Here is a 21,863-nt window from a genome sequence, read left to right on the forward strand (position 1 = left end):
GATTGCCAAGTCGTGTCCTACTCTTCCTCTAGAATCCTCTAGAAACTTGAACCTGAAAAGATGGGGCTGGCAGCATCAGCACCACCCCCAGCTTGTTGGCAATGCGAAATCTCAGGAATCCTGGCATCAGAATCTGTATTTCAGCAGGTGATCTCTGTGCACACCTGGAGAAGCGGAAACATTTCTCCAGAACGCAGAGTGGTTGAAATATTTTTCCAAATATTTCACTAATATTTCAGCTCACAGGGACTGATGTGCGACTCTGGCACTGGGCAGTGCTAGGGGCTGGGGATTCCCTCCTGAGAAGGTCATAGGCCTCGACCTCTAGAAGCTCCTGTTATGATGACAGAAGCTCCTCCTTGCCTGGCACTTAAGGGCATGGATGCGGAGAGTCTCATCTTCTTTTGCATGTAGAGCAAAAACAGACCGTCCTGGAACTTCCCTGGTGATCCAGTGGCTAAGACTCTGCCCTTCCAATGTAGGGGGTGTGGCTTTGATCCCCGGTGAGGAACTAAGATCCCACATGACTGTGGGGTGTGGCAAAAAAAAAAAAAAAGAAATATATATCTGTCACTCATTGGAAAAGACCCTGATGCTAGGGAAGACTGAGGGCAAGAGGAGAAGGGGACGGCAGAGGATGAGATGGTTGGATGGCATCACTGACTCAATGGACATGAGTTTGAGCAAACTCTGGGAGATGGTGAAGGACAGGGAAGCCTGGTGTGCTACAGTCCATGGGGTCGCAAAGAGATACCACAGGAGGGACTGAACAATAACACTCTTACTCCTCTATTTGCTCTTACGGACTCCTAGCTGATGGCCGTCAGTCCCACTGTGAACTGTTACTTAAAAACCACAGCCTCTGGCAGCTGGTGCTCTGAAAGCTCTCCGACGATCTGCTGGAGGACCGTGTGACTTCTGGAAGCCAGGCTGCAGCTCAGAGCGTGGCTGTGCAGCAGTACTGTTCCCACAGACCCTGAGAAAGTGGAAAAGGCATTCTCTCCCACTGTTTGGTTTCCATTCATGATTGTGTGCAGGTCAGTCAGCTGGAAATTTAAACAGAACTGTAACTTGTGTAAGGTGTGACCATGGATGGGGGCGAATTTCCAAGAGATGGCCTACTTGCCTTTTATATGACCAGCCAGGCACTCAGCCGAAAGAGGGCAGACCCCACAGTGGTCCAGGAGATGGGTACAGAGTATATTGGGGTCAAATGATACTCTATGGAAGTTGTTTAAACTTAATTGCAATTTCAATAGCTCTAATACTATGAAACCAAGTTTTGTATATTACACTGTCTGAAATATAATAATTCTTTTAAAAATATTTATTGACTTATTTGGCCATGCCAGATCCTAGTTGTGGCACTCAAGATCTTGGTAACTTTAAGCACAGCATGTGAGATCTCTAGTTGCAGCAGCAAGGATCGAACCCAGGTCCCTGAATTGGGAGTGTGATGTCTTAGCCACTGGACCAAGGGAAAGTCCCAGAAATATAATAATTCTATGAGGCAAAATCCTGATTCAAGGTAGCCTATTATATGTTGTTATTATTTAGTTGCTAAGTCACGTCTGACTCTTTGCGACCCCCATGGACTGTAGCCTGCCAGGCTCCTCTGTCCATGGGATTTCCCAGGCAAGAATACTGGAGTGGGCTGCCACTTCCTTCTCCAGGGGATCTTCCTGACCCAGGGATAGAACCCTAGTCTCCTTTATTGGCAGGCAGATTCCTTACCACTGAGTCACCTGGGAAACTCCAGCCTATTATATAGGTGTTAGCTAATCCTAGCATTAATTGCCAAGTCTGGGTGTATCTCTCTTTTGTGTTTTTTGGCCACACCATACAGCCTGTGGGATCTTAATTTCCTGGCCAGGGATCAAATCCAGGCCCTCAGCAGTGAAAGCACAGAGTCCCAATCACTGGATTGCCACGGAAGTCCTCGGTTATATCGCTTTTAGCCAAGGGTAATCCAAAGACTTTGTAGCTCGAAAGGAGAGATAATTTCCTTTACTGACCCCAAATTCTTGACACCATCTAGTAAACATATTGTGCTTCTGTACCTGCTTTATTAATATTTATTCTCCCTCCTCCTCTTCCTTTTCATGTGTGTATACATCTGAGTCAGAAAGAACTTGGAAAACCATATGCTGACCACCTCTGAGCTTCCAACAAGTTGTGTGTTTCTGGCATGGGCTGCAGAGAGGGGAGAAGCAGAGGGGGCAAAAGCAAGGAAGATCCCTCTCCTTCTGCCTAATACCCTTCCACCAGGACATCGTGTCTTTGTTCCCAGTGAATCCCCACAACTTCCATTTTCAGATAGAAACACACATGTTTCAGTGTATACACTAACTCCCTGACATTTGGGGTGAGCCTCTGCAACCCGTCACTGCTGAGTGTTCAAGCAGTGTTAGGGCTGGGAGATTCCTTGACCACCAGCATCAACTATCAGAAACTCATACCAAGAAGACAGTTATGGAGATGAAAAGAAAAAAGTCCACATAGAAAGGAAATGCAGTTTCACAGTATTAACTGGCCATTTAAGAATAGAACCTAGAGGAGGCTGAAAAAAAATTCAGGCTCCTAACATGTTTTCTCATCCAGTTTTGCATTATGGCCAATTAAGTTTGAAAACTTAAAGAATGAAGTGATGGCTGATGCTACGCGGTGTTACAATGAAGGAAAGATCACCAAATCATGTAATATTGTACTGTTAGGACTTCCCTGGTGGTCCAGTGGTTAAGATTCTGCCTTCCAGTGGAGAGGATGCAGGTTCAATCCCCGGATGGGAAAGATTCCACAGGCCGCAAGGGAAAAAACAAAACAAGACAGCCAAACAAACAAAACAAATTGAGCTCATAAAAAATGTAAAATTAAATATCTCTTTTAAAAAACTGTACGATTTAAATGTCTTTATATATTTGGATTAAAGAAATTATATCCAACTTTTTACCCTCTCTGGCTCATTTGACCAGGGCATATTGATAATACACAAGCAAAATAAAGACATTCTGCACTCTATTATTAAAAAATAAGATAGAACTATGTTTCCCTAAGTATAATGCAATTAACAGGTACGGTATTATCAGAAAGAAGCATCCCATGATCAGAAGTTTGGGAAACAGATTCTTTTGCTACAGGACTAATAGATGTAGTGGATTTCCAAAAGGCAGCTGGAGAACGTGTGCTTCCCATATTATTTCAACATAATACCTGTGGTAGGACTGCGGTCCCCTAGAACACACTTTTGGAAACACTGGACTAGACCATAAAGAATTAGAGGTATTCAAACCCATTGCAAGCTTTCCATTTCATGGCCTGGAGTCTCATATAGTGATAAATCACTTACCAGTTTCATTACCTCACTCATTCCTAATACTTCTTTTAAACCAGACCTACCTCATGTAAACTAAAAATATTGTTTACAGAATCATTACAAAAGTATTTCATAGCATAAATAAAAACAATGCACTGCATATTCGAATCTTAGTACCTAGAGATATCACTGGACATTTTGCTGCATTTTCCCCAGCAAAATTTGTATCTTTGCACAACACATACACATTCACACACAACAAAACTGGAATTATACTGTATTTTTGGCCAGCAGTCATCTAACCGGATGCATAAGAGCACGTATTTCTAAATCTTACAGGGCTGCATATACTGCAACACATCCTAGGAGCATTTCAATCTGCTAGGAAGTTACCATGAAGCATCCGCCCTGTGCCAAGAACTTTGGTGGTCAATAAATAAATATAAAACATGATTGCATCCTGCTCTTCAGGAACTTACAGTCTATCTGGGAGTGACAAAACAGATCTATGAAAGAATTACAGAACAATTACAAATGGAGAAATTTTGACTGTAAGGCAAACTCTGAAGAGGGCGACACTAGTGTGGCTGTGATCCCAGAAAGATCAGAGGAGGCAGAAGCTTGGCTTGGGTCTTGCAGGATAGAAAGGATGAAGAACAAGAGAAGCAAAGATCAGGATCAGGACCCGGTCTGCCCCAAGAGTGGTGAGGAAGATGGTGAGCTCTGAAATCCCCCACTGCCTTGCGCCACTGCAATGCCCAATCTTGCCCTGGCAGAAGAAGTTGCCAGGCTAGCAGAAGAGACTTTTGCAAATTCAGATTTTGGAATTTACTTTTTCTAGGAAGTAAACATACATTATACATGCCCCAGTGTCCATAACAAACAGATAAAATTAAAGAATAAAGATAGAATGACACAATGATTTTGGTTAGCAGACGTGTTTATTCTCCCGTATTTGAAAGGTAGCAAACACATCCCATCCCATGCTACCATTCTTAAGGTTATTTTCAGCAGCTGTCCAACTGATGCTAGATTTCAGAAAGGAAGAATGACACCGAGGGGGCCAGTTTCCCCTTTCAAAATCCTCTTGTATACTCCTGTGCAAGAAATTCTGGTGTATTTTCTCTCCCCTCCTAAATTACAAGTGACTCCTCTGTACCAGTGACTTCTCGGTCACAGCAACACAAGTAACCAAGTGTTTCTGGTCACTCCTTATCACCCCTGAAAGAGGCACTGCAGAGTGTCTCAAAGTCATCAGGGCTGAATGAGCCTCATGCTGCATCCTGTCTCAGCTCCTGTGACCACGATGACACAACTAAAATGCTCTTTAGGTCACCCTTACTCGCCAACACCCCCTTCCCACTAACAAGCCCTCTATTTATGATCTTGAATTGGCCATCCTAACCTTGCATTTGAGCCAAGGGTTCTGGGTTCAGTGCAAAGGAGATGATGTACTTTGACCCCATGGTTGTACTGACAGATGTGGTCATTGTGGCATCGTGCATCTCCCTTTGGCTGTGTTGTCTCTACACGTCCTGTTCACACCACTTGATTCACTTGAAGCAGCTGAGGGACAGGTGGGCGTTTCCCAATTACTGTCACTGGAGCTGCTTCCACTGAGCATTTTGGAGAAAGGCATGTGTGTGCGTAGGAAGAGTGTTCTCTTACACACAACGCATACTCCACGGCATGCTAAGATATAACCATACCTGTGTGTAAACTTCCATCCTGAGCTGTGTTCATCCATGCTAAGTTGCTTCAGTTGTGTCTGACTCTTTGTGATGCTATGAACTGTAGCCTTTCAGGCTCCTCTGTCCATGGGATTCTCTAGGTAAGAATCCTGGAGCAGGTTGCCATGCCCTCCTCCAGGGGTCTCCCGAACCCAGGGGTCGAACCCATGTCTCTTCAGTCTCCTGCATTGATAGGTAGGTTCTTTACCACTAACATCACCTGGGAAGCCAATAATTATTACAATATTATATATTATAATCAATTAACAGAGTAGGTTGCCAGTCCCTTCTCCCGGGCATCTTCTCGACCCAGGGATTGAACCCAGGTCTCCTGCACTGCAGGTGGACTCTTTACTGTTTGAGCCAGTGTTCAGTGTCATGCAATTTGCTGGAACCAGACATTAGTCCTACCTGCAAAATCACATCTGATACTTCTCTCTTACAAGGGATCTAGAAAAATTTGTACTCTTCAGTCAAGCAGTAACTAGAGGCTGTGTCCCTACCTAGCAGGAGGAAACTCTTGGAGGTCTGGTTTAGTGGCTAACTCATTCTGGGACCCAGGCAAGTCCTCTGTCCCATGAGGTGTCCATTGTTTTTTTGCTGAGAAAATTATGAATTGAGGGCCTTTTAGGTTTAGTTAGTGAAAGTCATTTCTCCAACAAGAAAGCAAGAATAATTGGAAAATCACTCACTTCTAATTCAAATTCCCACAAACTGGCTCTTCCAAGCCTCTGAGAGAACACAAATGCTGACTTCTCTAGTGGTCCAGTGGTTAAGACCCCACCTTCCAATGCAGGGGATGTGGGTTCAGTCCCTGGTCAGGGAACTAAGATCCCACTGGCCTTCTGCTTGACAACTACTGAGCCCGCGGGCTCTAGAGTTCGTGTTCTACAACTAGAGAAATGTCCACGTGCTGTAACAAAGACCAAGCACAGCCAAAAAAGAGAGAGACAGAACACAAATATTTCTTTTTTGAGGTCCCCTAGAAAAAGCAGCGGAGAAGGCAATGGCACCCCACTCCAGTACTCTTGCCTGGGAAATCCCATGGATGGAGGAGCCTGGTAGGCTGCAGTCCATGGGGTCGCAAAGAGTCGGACACGACTGAGTGACTTCACTTTCACTTTTCACTTTCATGCATTGGAGAAGGAAATGGCAACCCACTCCAGTGTTCTTGCCTGGAGAATCCCAGGGACCGCGGAGCCTGGTGGGCTGCTGTCTATGGGGTCGCACAGAGTCGGACACAACTGAAGCGACTTAGCAGCAGCAGCAGCAGCAGAAAAAGCAGACCCTTGTTGACTCTTTGTCTGAAGAAGTAGGCAGGAAGTTCTGCACTTACAAAGTGCAAGAGTCACTGTCTTAAGGAGAAGGGACTCAGAGCTGGACTCAAGGATAATCCACGGGCTGGCCTGGTCCCAGGCTCCTGGAAGTGGAGGGGTTATCATCCTGAAGAGAACAGGAGAAGAGACCGCCCCATGACACCTCCATCAGTAAGACCTACACGGTTAATTTTTCAAAGTTTTTTTTGAGGACTAATTTTCCTAACTGCAAAATTCACTTGTTTCAGAAGTGCAATTCACGATTCTTAGTAAATCTACAGAATCGTGAATCTATCACCCCATCCAGTCTTAGAACACTTCCATCATCTCAAAATGGGTCCTCATGAGTGCTCTGAAGTCCCTCCCCAGACCCCTGCCCCCATCCCAGGCAACCACAAGTCTTCTATCACTACAGATTTGCCTACTCTGGTTTTTTCATAGAAATTTGTCGACTTTTGCATCTGACTTTTTACTCAGCATAATGTATTTGAGGTTCCTCCATGGCACTCACGGCATGCGTCAGGAGTTCATTCTTTTTATAACTGGATAGTAGGGCAAATGGCTAGTCTAAATTTTGCTTATCCAGTTATCAGTTGATGGACAAGGGTACAGTTTCTCGTTCTTTGGCTACTGTGAATAACACTGCTATGAACACTCATATATACACTAAGTCCCCTACACATGAACCCACAAGTTGTAAACTTTCAAAGATGTGAACGTGCATTCCATCAGTGCCAGGAGTGAGAGACATTGCAGCTTGCCCTCTGTCTCCTATTGCTGATGATCTTTCAGCTCTACCATCTCCCATCTCCACTCCCTCCTCCAGGCAGTACCTCTTCTTGCCTGTTCACTTGATGCCAGACCCTGTATGCCAGCTGTCATACTGTACTACTGTGCTTTTCAGGGTACTGCACTGGAAAGTTAAAATGTTTTATTTTTTGTTTGTTTTTATGTATTGTGTGAAAAGTATTATAAGCCTATTACAGTACAGTACAACATAGCAGATTGTGTTAGTTGGGTACCTGGGCTTACTTTGTTGGACTTAGGCAGAAATCAGACTTAAGAATGCACTCTCAGAACAGAACTTGTTTGTATGTTGGGGACTTAAGTCTTTGTACAGATATGTTTTTGTTTCTCTTAGATGGACTAAAGTTTTAGCCAATTTATTGAAATGTACTGTGAGGCATTGGAGAAGGCAATGGCACTCCACTCCAGTACTCTTGCCTGGAAAGTCCCATGGATGGAGGAGCCTGGTAAGCTGCAGTCCACGGGGTTGCTAGGAGTCGGACACGACTGAGCGACTTCACTTTCACTTTTCACTTTCATGCATTGGAGAAGGAAATGGCAACCCACTCCAGTGTTCTTGCCTGGAGAATCGCACAGAGTCAGACACGACTGAAGCGACTTACCTGCTGCTAGCTAGCTGTGAGGCATAAGGCAGACACACACTCTTTCCTAGGGGAGCTTGTCCATCCAAGTGTTGGGGTTTACGGTATCCACGTTGTAGATGGGTCAATGTCTCCAAATTGACCCACATAAGACACAATTGATGGCTGCTCTGGGAACAGAGCCCCCACCCTTTTCTTTTTCTGGATTGCCCAGGGAAGAGGGCTTGATGAGCGATTTCCCCATTTGCTGATCACTGACGCATATATCCTTTCAGGGCCTGGTCACCCAATGAAACAGCTTTTATAAAATCAGGAGCTTGGAAGAAAGCTTTTGTTTATGGCCACTTGCAAGTGTAATTCATCTCCCCAAAATGCAGTTTCGGTTTTGTTTACCTCATCTGCTCATTAAATACTTGCTCAGTGAATTTACGTGTGACTGTTTCATTTAAGACATGGTTTCGCGGGAAGGGAAGAAAAGGCTGCCATATGTGTAAGGCCACCCCGGGCCCTGGGTGTCCCCAAAGCAATCCTGATGTCACATATCCTGATGGATGATGCCCACCTGCACTTGTCAAACTTCTGTTTGTATTCCTGGCCTTTGGGTCAGAAAATATTCCCATTATTCATGCATGATGAAGGCTCAGTCACACTTGTGTCTGGCAATGGGCCCCAGGAAAGATGGACTCCACAGATAATTAAAGCTGACCCTGAGTAAGGGAGAAGAAGAGGGCACGGGGAAGCAAAGGGCAAGTGACGAGTTTTGTTGTTGTTTTTTTTTAATTTTTTTTAGACTGCATGGTCCTGCCATTGCACTGCTTGTAGGATCTTAGTTCCCCAACCAGGGAATTGAACCAAGGCCCTTGGCAGTGAAAACATGAAGTCCTAACCACCGGACCCCCAGGGAATTCCCCAAGTGACAGTTATACATACAGTGTATATGCTCTCTGCCAGGAGATTACACAGCTTTTTTCAAAACTTGCCTTAATGTTGGCAAAATATGACTGTTCTTCTTTTGTGGGACAGCTGAGGGTCTCACAGTTAGTCTCTCAAGGTCACAGAGTAGTGAGGGGCTGAATGCAGTTCCAAGCATCCATCTGACCCCAAAGCATCCAGAGGAATGTACAGCATCCTTATTCTTCCCTTTGGAAGTGATTGGTGCTGACCACCCTAGTCACATCTGCCGATCACTAAAGAGGGGCTTTAAGTTTTCAAAAGGACAGACTCTCTTTTTACATTTGGAGCATCCTGAGTGTGTATGGAACTCTGGGTTGGGGTTCACCAACATGAAATGAAGACTTTTGTGAGCTGAATGGCTATGTCCTCCTTCAATTTATACATTAAGACTGTAACCTCCAACGGCTGCATTTGCAGTTGAAGCCTCTAAGGTCATAGGGTGGGGCCCTGATCTGATAGGGTTGGTGGCCTTATGGGAAGAGAGACAGCAGGGAGCTCTTTCTGTGGACATAGAGAGGAGCTGCATGAGGACACAGCAAAGAAGTGGCTGTCTATAAGCCAGGAAGAGCACCTCCACCAGAAGCCAACTTTGCATACAACTTGATCTTGGTGATTGCAGCCATGAAATTAAAAGACGCTTACTCCTTGGAAGGAAAGTTATCACCAACCTAGACAGCATAAAAGCAGAGACATTATTTTGTCAACAAAGGTCCATCTAGTCAAGGCTATGGTTTTTTCAGTGGTCATGTATGGATGTGAGAGTTGGACTATAAAGAAAGCTGAGTGCCGAAGAATTGATGCTTTTGAACTGTGGTGTTGGAGAAGACTCTTGAGAGTCCCTTGGACTGCAAGGAGATCCAACCAGTCCATCCTAAAGGAGATCAGTCCTGGGTGTTCATTGGAAGGACTGATGTTGAAGATGAAACTCCAATATTTTGGCCACCTGGTGCGAAGAGGTGACTCATTAGAAAAGACCCTGTTGCTGGGAAATACTGAGGGCAGGAGGAGAAGGGGACGATGGAGGATGAGATGGTTGGATGGTATGACCGACTCAATGGACATGGGTTTGGGTAGACTCCAGGAGTTGGTGATAGACAGGGAGGCCTGGTGTGCTGTGGTCCATGGGGTTGCAAAGAGTCGGACACGACTGAGCGACTGAACTAAAACTGAAACTGATCTTGGACTTCCAGCCTGCAGAACAGTGAGAAAATAGTCTATTAAGTCATCCAGGTGGTGGTACTTTGTCATGGCAGCCTGAGCAGACTGGCCTGAGGGTGTTACAGCGGGGAGTGCACTGTGTTTGTGACGGTGTGAGGCACAGACCGAGAGCTGTCACTGTGCAGGAAGTGGTGACAAGCTGTGGATGAGTATTTATTGTGATAACCTCTTAGAAGAAATGCCGCCATATCGTAACCAAGAGAAGACTGAAGAGGCATGTGATATGGCATGCTAGACAGCATCCTAGAACAGAAAAAGATGGTGGGTAAGAACCAAAGACGGAGAAGGCAATGGCACCCCGCTCCAGTACTCTTGCCTGGAAAATCCCATAGATGGAGGAGCCTGGAAGGCTGCAGTCCATGGGGTCGCTGAGGGTCGGACACGACTGAGCGGCTTCACTTTCACTTTTCACTTTCATGCATTGGAGAAGGAAATGGCAACCCACTCCAGTGTTCTTGCCTGGAGAATCCCTGGGACGGGGAAGCCTGGTGGGCTGCCGTCTATGGGGTCACACAGAGTCGGACACGACTGAAGTGACTTAGCAATTAGCAAAGAACCAAAGAAATATGAATAAATATGAATTTTTGTTAATAATAATGCATCAATGTTGGCTCATTAATTGTGATAAATGTACCATACTAATAGAAGATGTTAACAATAGAAGAAATTGGATGTGAAGTATTTAAGAACTCTGTACTATCTCTGCAACTTTTCTGTAAATCTAAACTATTCTAAAATAGGGCATCTCTGGTGGCTCAGTGGTAAAAAATCCATCTGCAATGCAGGAGACATGTGTCTGATCCCTGGGTTGGGAAGGTCTCCTGGAGAAGGAAATGGCAACCCACTCCAGTGTTCTTGCCTGAAAAATCCCTGGAGAGAGGAGCCGGGCAGGCTATAGTCCATAGGGTCGCAAAAGAGTCAGACATGACTTAGCAACTAAACAACAACAACTCTAAAATACAAGATTTATTTAAAAAAATAAAAGAAAAAAATAACTGCCATGAATGACTACATTAGAAATACCAGGTACTTCCCTGAATTGCTTAAGCATTTGCTGTAATTTGGAGAAGGCAATAGTACCCCACTCCAGTACTTTTGCCTGGAAAATCCCATGGGCGGAGGAGCCTGGTAGGCTGAAGTCCATGGGGTCGCTAAGGGTTGGACACGACTGAGCGACTTCACTTTCACGCATTGGAGAAGGAAATGGCAGCCCACTCCAGTGTTCTTGCCTGGAGAATCCCAGGGATGGGGGAGCCTGGTGGGCTGCTGTCTAAGGGGTTGCAGAGTCGGACACGACTGAAGCGACTTAGTTGCTGTAATTCCTGGAGATTAACATGCAGAGATAGATGACAACATGGCAGTTGCAAAGTTGTTTTTAAAAAACAAAATTATTTCCCTGGTGTGGATACAGAACTGGGAGGTGAAGGAAGGCTGCTTTTTAAAAGGGGGTGGAGCCGCTTGGCAGAAGGAACTTCACTGGAAGTTCTACCTGGCTGCAGCGCTAGTCTGAATCAGCCCCAAATCTGGCCTGCTCCCCAGCCATCATCACCACCTCCAAAAACAGACACTAGTACTGGCCTTTCCGCCCCACTCCTCACATTCTTAGAGGTCCCCAAGTAACTCCCAATATCCAAACCACACTGCCTCTTGCAGTGGGTTTAAAACAATTCTGGAATGTTCACAGCTCAAAGCAAACATGACTTCTGAGAAGGTGAGTGGATATGGGTAAGCTTGAGATAATGCCCTTAGCGCCTTGGGGGAGGGAAGAGGCCACCTTGGGAGGGGAGCAAGGGCCTGTTTGGATCTGTGGTCTGAAGACACCTGGGCTGGAAGGGATCAGTTTTAATCCCCGCACCTGCCAGTCGTGGCCTGTTAGCCTCCAGGGTTCCACCGCCTGCCCAGGCACATCATACCTTTGTTCACAGCAGGCACTCACCCCAGAAAGATCGGGGGATATTCCTGCACTGCTGGGACCTGCACACAAACACCAACTTATGTACACACTCCTCTTCTCTCAAGTCTGTGTGGTGGGAGTCAGGCTGTTGTGCCTCACAGGGAGACGGGGGTTATAGGAAGGCAAACTGTGTGCAGCACAGCCCCCCAGGAAAGAAGGGGTACATGGAGTCACCCCCTCCGAAGGGGAGCAGGGAAACAGGGTGATATTTTAACTAGTGGCCTAGGTGGTTACACAACTCATCTTGATGCACAAAGCACTGTCTTCTAAAACATCTGGTTCTCAGCAGAGTCATAAAACATCCATCTCTAAGGCAGGACTGAGGGTGCTTGTTCAAGGACCCATGTGCGGTCAGCTTAAGGTATCAAAAGTCCTCCCTGGCTTCGCTCCACCCTCTGCCTGGGCTGAGGGTGATGGGCTGAGCGCATCCCAGGCAGAGAGGCTTTGATACGGAAACATCCAGGCCAGCTCCAGGCAAAGCTGGAAATTTGCACGCTCCTCTTTGGGGTCTTTCTAGACCTCTTTCTGTACCCCCATCATGGGGGGTTATTGTCTGGAGTCCATTGCTTTCCTGCTGATGAAGATTCATAGAATCTAAGTACTCATTTAACTTTTCTTCCTTTTCCTGCCCAGATGCCAAATCCCACCCCTGAAACACACACACACACACACATGCACACATGTACACACATATACATAAATACAGCATGCACAAACACACAAGAACACACACATACATACAAGCACACATATACACACACATGCATGCACACACACAGGGGGCTTCCCAGATTGTGCAGTTGTAAAGAATCCACACGCCAGTTCAGGAGGCACAAGTGACTTGGGTTTGATCCCTGGGTCAGAAAGATCCCCTGGAGGAGGAAATGACAACCCACACCAGTGTTTTTGCCTGGAGAATCCCATGACAGAGGAGCCTGGCGGGCTACAGTCCATGGGGTCACAAAACAGTCAGACAGGACTGAGCATGCATGCACTACTTCCTCTATGAAGACACATGCACACACACACACACACACACACACAGTTCAAATTTCTGACTTGCCCTGGGTCTTGTTCCCTCAGTCTCTATCAGCTCTATCAGCTCTCTGATAGTAAAGAGATTTCATTAGATAAACCAGTCCCTGCTAATGAGTAAGCTACTTACTAGACTCATAAACTCTTTCTGCTGAAACAGCCATGGAAGCTCTACTTTAATCCCCTTTCTTTTCAGAAAAGAGAAGCCCAGCTTCCAGGAGGTGAGAATTAGTTAGTAGGGAAGCAGGACATGAAATGCCAGCATCCTGTGCCCACAGGGCATTCTTCCTCCACACTCCCCTTCAGTGACACGGTGTCTTAACCAGTGAGAATGGATCACTTGCCAAAAAGGCTTTTAAGAGTTATATCTCTCCTGGGCTCTCCCACACAGCTCCTCCGAACCCTTTCTCACCTCTGCGAGCCTTCATCTCCATCCATCATTTCTGGCAGATGGTGCCACTTCGTACATTACAGAGAAGACCCAAGTCATCAGCTCACGTCCTCGGCTTCCCTCCCCAGCAGCCGACATTTCTGAGGTCTTTGATCTCATCTCTTCCTTACCAGGCTAACCATCCCTTCTCTGGCCTGGTCTGTCCTCCCAAGCCCCTCTGCCTCCGGTCTCTGCTGCCTCAATCACACTCTCCTGGGGCAACTCCAGACGTGCCCCGGCACTAGACTCCTTCCTCCAATTTACAGAAACATCAGCTCTCCCTAGGGCTTCCCAGGTGACTCAGTGATAACAAATCTGCTTGCCAACCAGGAGATGTAGGTTCGATTCCTGGCCTGGGAAGATGCCCTGAAGAAGGGAATAGCTACCCACTCCAGTATTCTTGCCTCGAGAATTTCATGGACAATGGAGCCTGACAGGTTATTGTCAGTCCATGGCATTGCAAAGAGTCGGACACAAGTGAATGACTAACACTTTGACCAGATCTCCCCAAATCTCTCCCCTTCCCCTTAAAGAGAACCTAACTCCCCTCACCTCTCTTACTGACCAATAATACCTTTACTGGCCTCTGCTTTTCTTCTCCTTTGCCAAACATTCACCCCTTGCAATCTGGTCTGTGAACCAGCAAAATTGTTTCTATAAAACTATGCCGTGGGGTCCAGAGTTTAGGACCCTGTTCTCACTGTCAAGGGCGAGGGTTTTAGTTCCATAAACTGAACAGTGAGGTCAAAACACAAAACAAAACCTGCTTCCTTTGGCCCTGTCTGATACTGCAGCACAATTTCTCATTCTTGGTTTTCTTCCTGGGATTTCCATGACGCCCTTTGATCTGGGTTCTGCCTCTTCCATCTTCCCAATGTCTGTGGCCAGCAGGCTTCTGGGCCAGCCCGTTCATCCCCACAGTGCCATCTCCAACCTGATTTGTCACTCGGCCTTCACCACCTCTTTCTCCCAGGTTCTCGCCTCCTACACGCAAACACCTGCACTCAAAGGCACTGCCAAGGCCCCACTCTCATCTTGTCTAAATGTGACGCGTCCCCTGTCTCCCCAGCTGTGACTGCCAATGACATCTTAATCTTCATTTATTTTTATTTAACTTTTTTAGGGGGAGCCATGTCACTCAACTTGTAGGATCGTAGTTCCCTGACCAGGGATCGAACCTGTGCCTCTGAAGTGGAAGTGCAGGGTCCTAACCACTGGACTTCCGGGGAATTTAAAGCATCTTCATCTTTAGAGTCCTCTTGGATGACTCCCTTTCTGCCCTCCAACTTCAACTCTGTCTGTGATATACTTGACTGTTTTTGATTCTACTCTAATTCCTTTATAAATATTTATTGTGATTGGTGAAATCACCTTCATGGTTCATTGTGAACATCAGAGCCATGTATCCCAGACTCAGACAGTGTCTCCCTTCTCTTCTTCCACACCTCCCGCTTCCTACTAGTTTCAGTCTACTCTCCAGGCCCAGAATTCGAGAGGCCCTCCAAGTTTGACTGTGGCCAGCCTTGACCTTGGACCTTCTTCCCCTGACTTCTTTAAATAACGTAAGCTCTGTCCCCACCAGACTCCCACAGGTCTCTGCCAAATGCTACCCTCTCCTAACTCTGCATCTTGGTCTGCAGGGCTACCCTGCCTGGAAGCCCATGTTCTTACCTTTCCCCTAAGACACCAGGGTTTCATTAGTGGCTCATATGGTAAAGAATCTGCCTGCAATGCAGGAGACCTGGGTTTGATCCCTGGGTTGGGAAGATCCCCTGTAGGAGGGAATGGCAACCCACTCTAGTATTATTAGGCTTCCCTGGTGGCTTAGACAGTAAAGAATCTGCCTGTAATGCAGGAGACCTGGGTTCAGACCCTGGGTTGGGAAGATTCCCTGGAGGAGGGGCATGGCAACCCACTCCAGTATTCTTGCCTGGAGAATCCCATGGACAGAGGAGCCTGGCAGGCTACAGTCCATGGGGGTCGCAAAGAGTTGGACCTAACTGAGCAACCAAGCATAGCACACGATGACACCAGAGGGCAGAGGCGTGGCCTCTACCGTGATGCTGCGATCATGCTCCCAGAAGACCAGTTTGAAAGGAAACACAATCACCTGGAGTTCAGTGATGAGAAGGGTGCTGAGACCATATCAGGCTCAGCAGGAAATAGTGTCCTGTTAGATTATGTCATTTTGACAAAGCAAGGGTAAGAGTGACAGGAGTGGCTATCCGTGTCCCAGCCGAAAGTGAGCTCCAGGGATTTCCCTGGCAGTCCAGTGGTTAAGGCTCTGGGCTTCCAATGTAGAGGGCCCAGGCTCCATCCCCAGTGGAGGAACCAAGATCCCACATGCAGTGGGCCCGACCAAAAAAAACAATTACCTTCCAACATGCAATATTTCTTTGCGACATTTCTCACTTGTTTGGGTCAAGAATTATAACTGGTTCCTCTTAGCATCTCCAGTAATATCTGGTTCCTTCTCTTGCACATATTAGGTAACACACTGGATCAATACCGGAGTGATTTTTGTCCTTGAGGTTTTAGGCCTAGAGCGATGCAACCTAGGAGACATTTTGGGCATGGGAATCCTTTGGCAGTATACTTCTCAAGACAAGAGGTTTCTAAGGTTGACCCTCAGGGCTGCACGTCCCCGAATAACAGTCTTATTCCTTTAATAAAAACAAAGGAAGTGGCTTCCCTGGTGGCTCAGTGATAAAAAATCAGCTTGCCAATGCGGGAGACATGGGTTCGATCCCTGATCTGGGAAGATCACACACGCCATGGAGTAACAAGGCCCGTGCGCCACAACTATTAAGCCTGGGCTCCAGAGCCCAAGAGACATAACCACTGAAGCCACATGCCCTAAAGCCCAGGCTCCACAACCAGAAAAGTCACCGCAAAGAGAAGCCCGCGTATCGCAACTAGGAAAAAACCTTAGAATCAACAAAGACTCAGCACAGCCAAAAAGTAAAATAAATGAAACCATCTTTTAAAAACCAAAAAACAGAGGGACTTCCCTTGTGGTCTAGAGGTTAAGAATCCACCTTCCAATGCACGAGACATGGGTTCGATCCCTGGTTGGAAAACTAGGATCCCACATGCCTCAGGGCAACACACCACAGCAAGAAGCCCCGGTCTGCAAGAAACACCTAACACAGTCATAAATGAATAAACAAAGGAGCCAGCTCGAGGCTGGGGGAGGCTGAGACAGGCTGAGCGCCCTGACGCAGAGGCAGTAGTAATAGCAACAGCAGTGGGCCCTGGGAGCCACCGCAGTGGTCCAGACCTCCTAGTCACACTGTGACGGGAGGAGATAGGTACTGAGCACTTACAAAGCGCTAGGCAAATATGCCTGTGTAGCCCGGCACCCTTGCTTCTTCCTTTTTTTCTAATAGAATTTTATCTAAAATTGTTTATTGGCCATGCTGCAGCTTACAAGATCTCAGTTCCCTGACCAGGGATTGAATCCAGGCCTTCTGCAGTGGAAGCACGAATTCTTAACCACTGGACTACCAGGGAATTGACAGTACCCTTGATTTCTCATTGCACAGCTTCTATGAGTGAATCCCGGATGCCTCAGTTTCCTTGTCTGTAAAGTGCAGTAATAATGCTTCCTTCCTTTAGAAGGCAAAGAGATTATGTAGCCATCTCCCCAAGCAAAGTACCTGCAACCTATCATAACACTCATTAGCAGGAAACTATTACTCTCATTATTACTGGAGACAGATCATCACCCTCATTTCCATTCGAAAGAACTGATTCCCAGAGAGCTTTAATCATCAAGCCAAAGTCATTTGCTTCAGCAGGAGAGGTGGGCCCCAAATCCAGTCCACAGGCCATGGCGGCCTCCTGGGGGAGTTCATTGTCCTGTTCTCAGCCATTAATTCCTACTGAATGCAATTTTATTGAACATGAGTTAGTTGGTTGTGAATACAGATGATCCAAGTAAAGATGTGTTACTGATCAATATCCAGTGTCTGGGTCCAGGGGGAACGCCAGGAAAGGAAGATGAAAAAAAACAAGGTGTGCCGTCAGACAGGAGAGATGCCGTCAACCTGGCTGAAGTCCCTTTTCAAGACGCAACTCCTCCCAGAGCCCAGGCGCAGTCCCCTTCTCACGCTTTCTGGCAGGACCTGTGCACTTACCCTTCCCTCTGCCTGAACCAGCCTCCCCTCCCTCCCTGCCTGACAGGTATTCTCACTTCAATTGCAAGGACTCTACCTCAGAAGGCTTCCTCCACAGAAAAATCTCCCCCTTAAGGAAGGCCTCCTCCTCCTCCTCAGGCAGACCTCCTCCTCCTCATCCTCTTTCCCAGGAAGGCTTCCTCCTCCCCCTCCCCCTCCTCAGGAAGGCCTCCTCCTCCTCCTCAGGAAGGCCTCTTCCCCCTCCTCAGAAAGGCCTCCCTCTCCTTCTTTTCTTCCTCCTCAGGAAGGCCTCCACCTCCTCCCCCTCCCCCTCCTCCCCAGGAAGGCCTCTTCCTCCTCTTCAGGAAGGCCTCCTCCCCCTCCTCCACCCCATTCTCCTCAGGAAGGCCTCCTCCCCATCCTTAGCAAGGCCTCCTCCTCCTCCCCCTCCTCCTCCCCCTTCTCCTCCTCAGGAAGGCCTCCTCTTCCTCCTCAGGAAGGCCTCCCCCTTCTCCTCCTCCTCCCCCTCCTCCTCCCCCTTCTCCTCCTCAGGAAGGCCTCCTCTTCCTCCTCAGGAAGGCCTCCCCCTTCTCCTCCTCCTCCCCCTCCTCCTCCCCCTTCTCCTCCTCAGGAAGGCCTCCTCTTCCTCCTCAGGAAGGCCTCCCCCTTCTCCTCCTCCTCCCCCTTCTCCTCCTCAGGAAAGCCTCCCCCTTCTCCTCCTCCTCCTCAGGAAGGCCTCTTCCTCCTCCTCAGGAATCCTTCCCCTCCCCCTCCTCAGATTATCCAGTTATCAGTGTCCCTGCAATTCTCTGTCCTCAGTTCTGAACCAGAATTTACCACCTCCTTCAAAGAATGAAGTTTCATTGCTCCTATTTGCACTTCCAGGGACACCGAGCAGGATCAGAGGAGGTATTTGTTGAGTAAATGAAGTCATCTTGTCCACCATCCTGTGCTTGAGTTCCACCAAGAGTTGTATTTTCTATTTTGGTTTTATATGTACCACATGCTGGGGCTTTCTTGCCTCCCCTTAGAAGACATACCACACAAGCTAATAAATATTCTTTGCTAACTGCCTTCCATCACTGGAGCCTGTCTGCCATCCACACAGAGACAGCCACAGTAGGGGGACCACCTTATCCTGTGCATCCAAGGCAAAACAAAATGATTCAACACTTCCAAAACTAGCACACAAGATGCAAATGGTTTCAAAAAATAGACCCCAAGCCAAATTGAACACAAATACCAAGGGAAGAGAAGCAGACAGACAGAAAGAGCTACATGAGAGTCTAGGTATACCCAGGGCAGGTTTAATTAGCTCTGCCCTGCAGACTTTCTCTGACACACACACAGGTATCCCATACAAAAAGGCAACTGGAGGTCTTCTAGTATCACTGGAACTCTGCAGATGCTTTCGGATACTTCCAAAAACATCCAGATACCCCACACATGTACTCTTTTTGAGAGCAGCAACAAGGTTCACCAAAGGTGTGAGACAGTCTGTGACTGGAGGATTGCCAGACATTTATTAAGCACCTACTGTGTGCCAGGCATGTGCCAGCCAGGTACTGTCACCTACCTACCTACCTACTGACCTGAATGCATTCATTTCCCAAAGTCCCCTGAGGTAGATTGTTAGTTCTGTTCCACAATCGAGGAAACTGAGGCTCAGTGTTTATGATTTATACACTGCAAGGGGGGAGCCTAATCCCCTGAGCTGCCCAATTCTTAGTTTAATATACTTCCCATTAGCCACAGACATGTATGTGCAAATGTTAATTAAGAAAGCAAACCTGGGCTCTGCTAGGCGATCCATGTGAAGAGTAGACTCAAGGCTCACCTGGAGGCAGCCCTAAGGGACTTGGGGGAGGGAATCCCCGTTTTCACTCCTTGGAGGCCAACCCTAGGCCTGGCTGGAGGGGGGCCTGGGCCTGGCAAGTCACCCTTGCCCTCTGCAGTACCTCTGAGGTCACACTGCCCAGCTCTGGAGGCCTTGCCATTCATGCCCAGCCTGGTTCTGTGTGCCCCCTGGGAGGTGTCCTGCCCAAGGTGGGCTGGGGGCTGCCTGGGGGAGGTACCCCATAACTAAAGAGCAGGGCCGACTGATTTGACTTCATCAGTGAAGACAGAGGTACTTCCCATGAAGACCCCACGAACAAGAAGACACTTCCAGCTTCCCCAAGGGACACAAATATCCAACTCTTTCCCTCCCCAACTTACTTATACCTCTGGGCAAGATCCTCAGGAAGACTTGAATATGCAATGGTGAATGGCTACCCACTCCAGTATTCTTGCCTGGAGAATCCTATGGACAGAGGAGTCTGGCGGGCTACAGGCCATTGGGTCTAAAAGAGTAGGACACGATTGCGCGACTAACGCGTTCTCTCCACACCCCCCCCCCTCAGAGGTAGCACATGCACTAAATTCAGGTGTGGGTCACTCATACCAAGTCTTTCCTAAAATTGGGATGGGGGAAGGGAGAGACAGCCATGTGCAGGAAAAAACAAACAAACAAAAAATCCCAACAATCTTCTAAAGGTAGGAAAGGAGAAATAGTTAAGTATTAAGAAATATATAGAATATAAGAAATTGTTGAGTTGCAGGTTAGTGCAAAGTGATATTCTGAAAAGCATGGCTTTTGGTTCCAACAGCTGAGATTCCATTCCTGCTTCTCCACCTACCATTGTAGATCTTGGACAAGTGCATCCACCCTTCTGGGCCTCAGAGGCCTCCTCTCTAGTATGGGGGCAATAGTACCAGGATGACTACTGGCAGGTGCCCTGCCAGCCTCCTCTCCCTCTCAGATTCCCTCTCTCCTAGTAACAAACAAGAGCTCGGGAGGGAATACAGGATCCTCAGAAACCATCACATAGACGTCCCAGCTCCAAGCTCCAGTCACAGGGAAATAGCAGAAGCCAGGTTCGCACTGGGATCCTTAGTCTAGAACAAGGGGTCTGCTTTCCTCAACCCACTGACGGTCCCTTCGCAGCCCTCACCTGGCCTAAGGAGACTCAGCCAGTCCACCTTGGCCTCCTGGGAGGAGGAGTTGGGGGCTGAGGCTGTCTCCCTCTGCTTTTCCTCCTTTCCCCATAAAAAGGCAAGGTCCTCTTTACTCCAGCCGAGTGCCCGCTGGGTCTGAGTAAGGTTGCTCTCCGGAGCCGCTATGGGTCTCTGCCTCAAATCCCCTGAGTAGGGGGAAAGAAACGTTTTCCAGGCTGCTGGTGGCTTTTCGCTCACCTGCTGGCCCTGCCACGGAGCGGGGCATCGCTTGGCTTGTGGGCTGGCGAAGGCTCAGAGCGCTGGGCGGGATGTCTCGCCTGCGGCAGCCAGCCTTCTCTGAGCTATGCCTCTGGTCTGCCTGGGGGCGGGATGGGGTGAGGTGGGGTGACGCTCCCAACCCAGGGGACTCCGGACAGGCCTCGAAGGAGCTGAAGTGCGGGACAGGAGGCAGCCGGGTGGGCAGCCCGCGACTCCCTCCCCGCAGCCTCTCGTGGCAGTCGGGCGACCGAGCCGCCACCTCCGGAGGCGCGCGGCGCTGCCCCAGGGGCATAGGTAACAGGGTGCGAGGATCCCCGCTCCAGGCCCCGCCGACCCGGTCCGTTACCTTCCACTTTGGTGAGGGTCAGGACCGGACTGTTGCAGGCGCTGAGCGGGGCCACCCGGGCCGAGTGCTTCTTCATGATGAGCCGTCAGCCTGCAGGAGCGCCGCCGCCGATCGCCTACATCCTGGGGCCGGCTGGAGCGCGCCTCGCGGGCCCGTTGGCCTCCTCCGGGGAGGAGCGCGAGCTGCTGGCCGCCCCGGCCCTGCCTCCCGGGGCCGCCGGCCGGGCTCCCGTCGCCGCGCAGGGCTCACTGCGGCGGCCGCCCCGCGGAGCGCATCGTCGCCGGCAGCTCACCCACTCCGCACCCGCGCGCACAGCCTCCCGCTCCGAGGTTGCCGCAAACTCCAACGTCACGTACAAGTGCACTCCCCGCTCCCACCCCGCGGGCTCACCTGCTCCGCCCCCGCCCCGGGCCGCCCGCCCAGCCCCGCAGCCCGGCTTCCTCCCTCGGAGCTCGGCCCCGAGGGTTGCCTCCGGTCGGGGCGGGGGTCGGCCCGCAGCTCCCCGGCAGCCCCTGTCCTTTGCTGAGACCAGCGCAAGGGAGGCGAGGCCCTGAGAACTTAGCCTCAGAGGTTCACAAGTTTAAACTGGGAGCTACTGACTTCGGATGGGGAGTTAGCCTCCTCCCTGCGCAAAATCCTTAAGTATTGGTTTACGAGAGGAGTCAGAAAAAAGCAAAGCTTTCCCAGGCTGGCATTAACTTCTTTGGAAGTCTGGGGGCACGTTATTCTGCCTGATCCCCTGGACAGCTCTTTTTCCTTTTGAGGACGATGCCAAGTCCAGAGAAGCAAGGCTGCCACGAGAAAAC

General features: G+C 48.7%; 1 protein-coding gene across 4 annotated transcripts in view; it reads right to left on the bottom strand.

The window, feature by feature from the left end:
• Positions 1-21,439, bottom strand: part of SLC35F3 (solute carrier family 35 member F3) — a 147,689-nt gene extending 126,250 nt beyond the window's left edge. The window contains exon 1 of one of the 4 annotated variants that reach the window (XR_015157174.1): positions 21,058-21,389. Coding sequence is in view for 2 of the 4 variants with exons in the window: in XM_086382895.1 (XP_086239021.1) it covers positions 21,058-21,133 (76 nt within the window). In the remaining 2 variants the exon portion in view is untranslated. Of the gene's footprint in view, positions 1-21,057 lie in introns of all 4 variants that reach the window. The other 3 variants (XM_086382897.1, XM_086382895.1, XM_086382898.1) reach the window with 3 other exon arrangements.
• Positions 21,440-21,863: the final 424 nt, after the last annotated feature.

Source organism: Bos grunniens, chromosome 28 (genome assembly GCF_055505025.1).
Source record: "Bos grunniens cultivar Pamir isolate PY7600 chromosome 28, Bosgru_T2T1.0, whole genome shotgun sequence".
In the NCBI taxonomy this organism is placed as follows: Eukaryota; Metazoa; Chordata; class Mammalia; order Artiodactyla; family Bovidae; genus Bos; species Bos grunniens.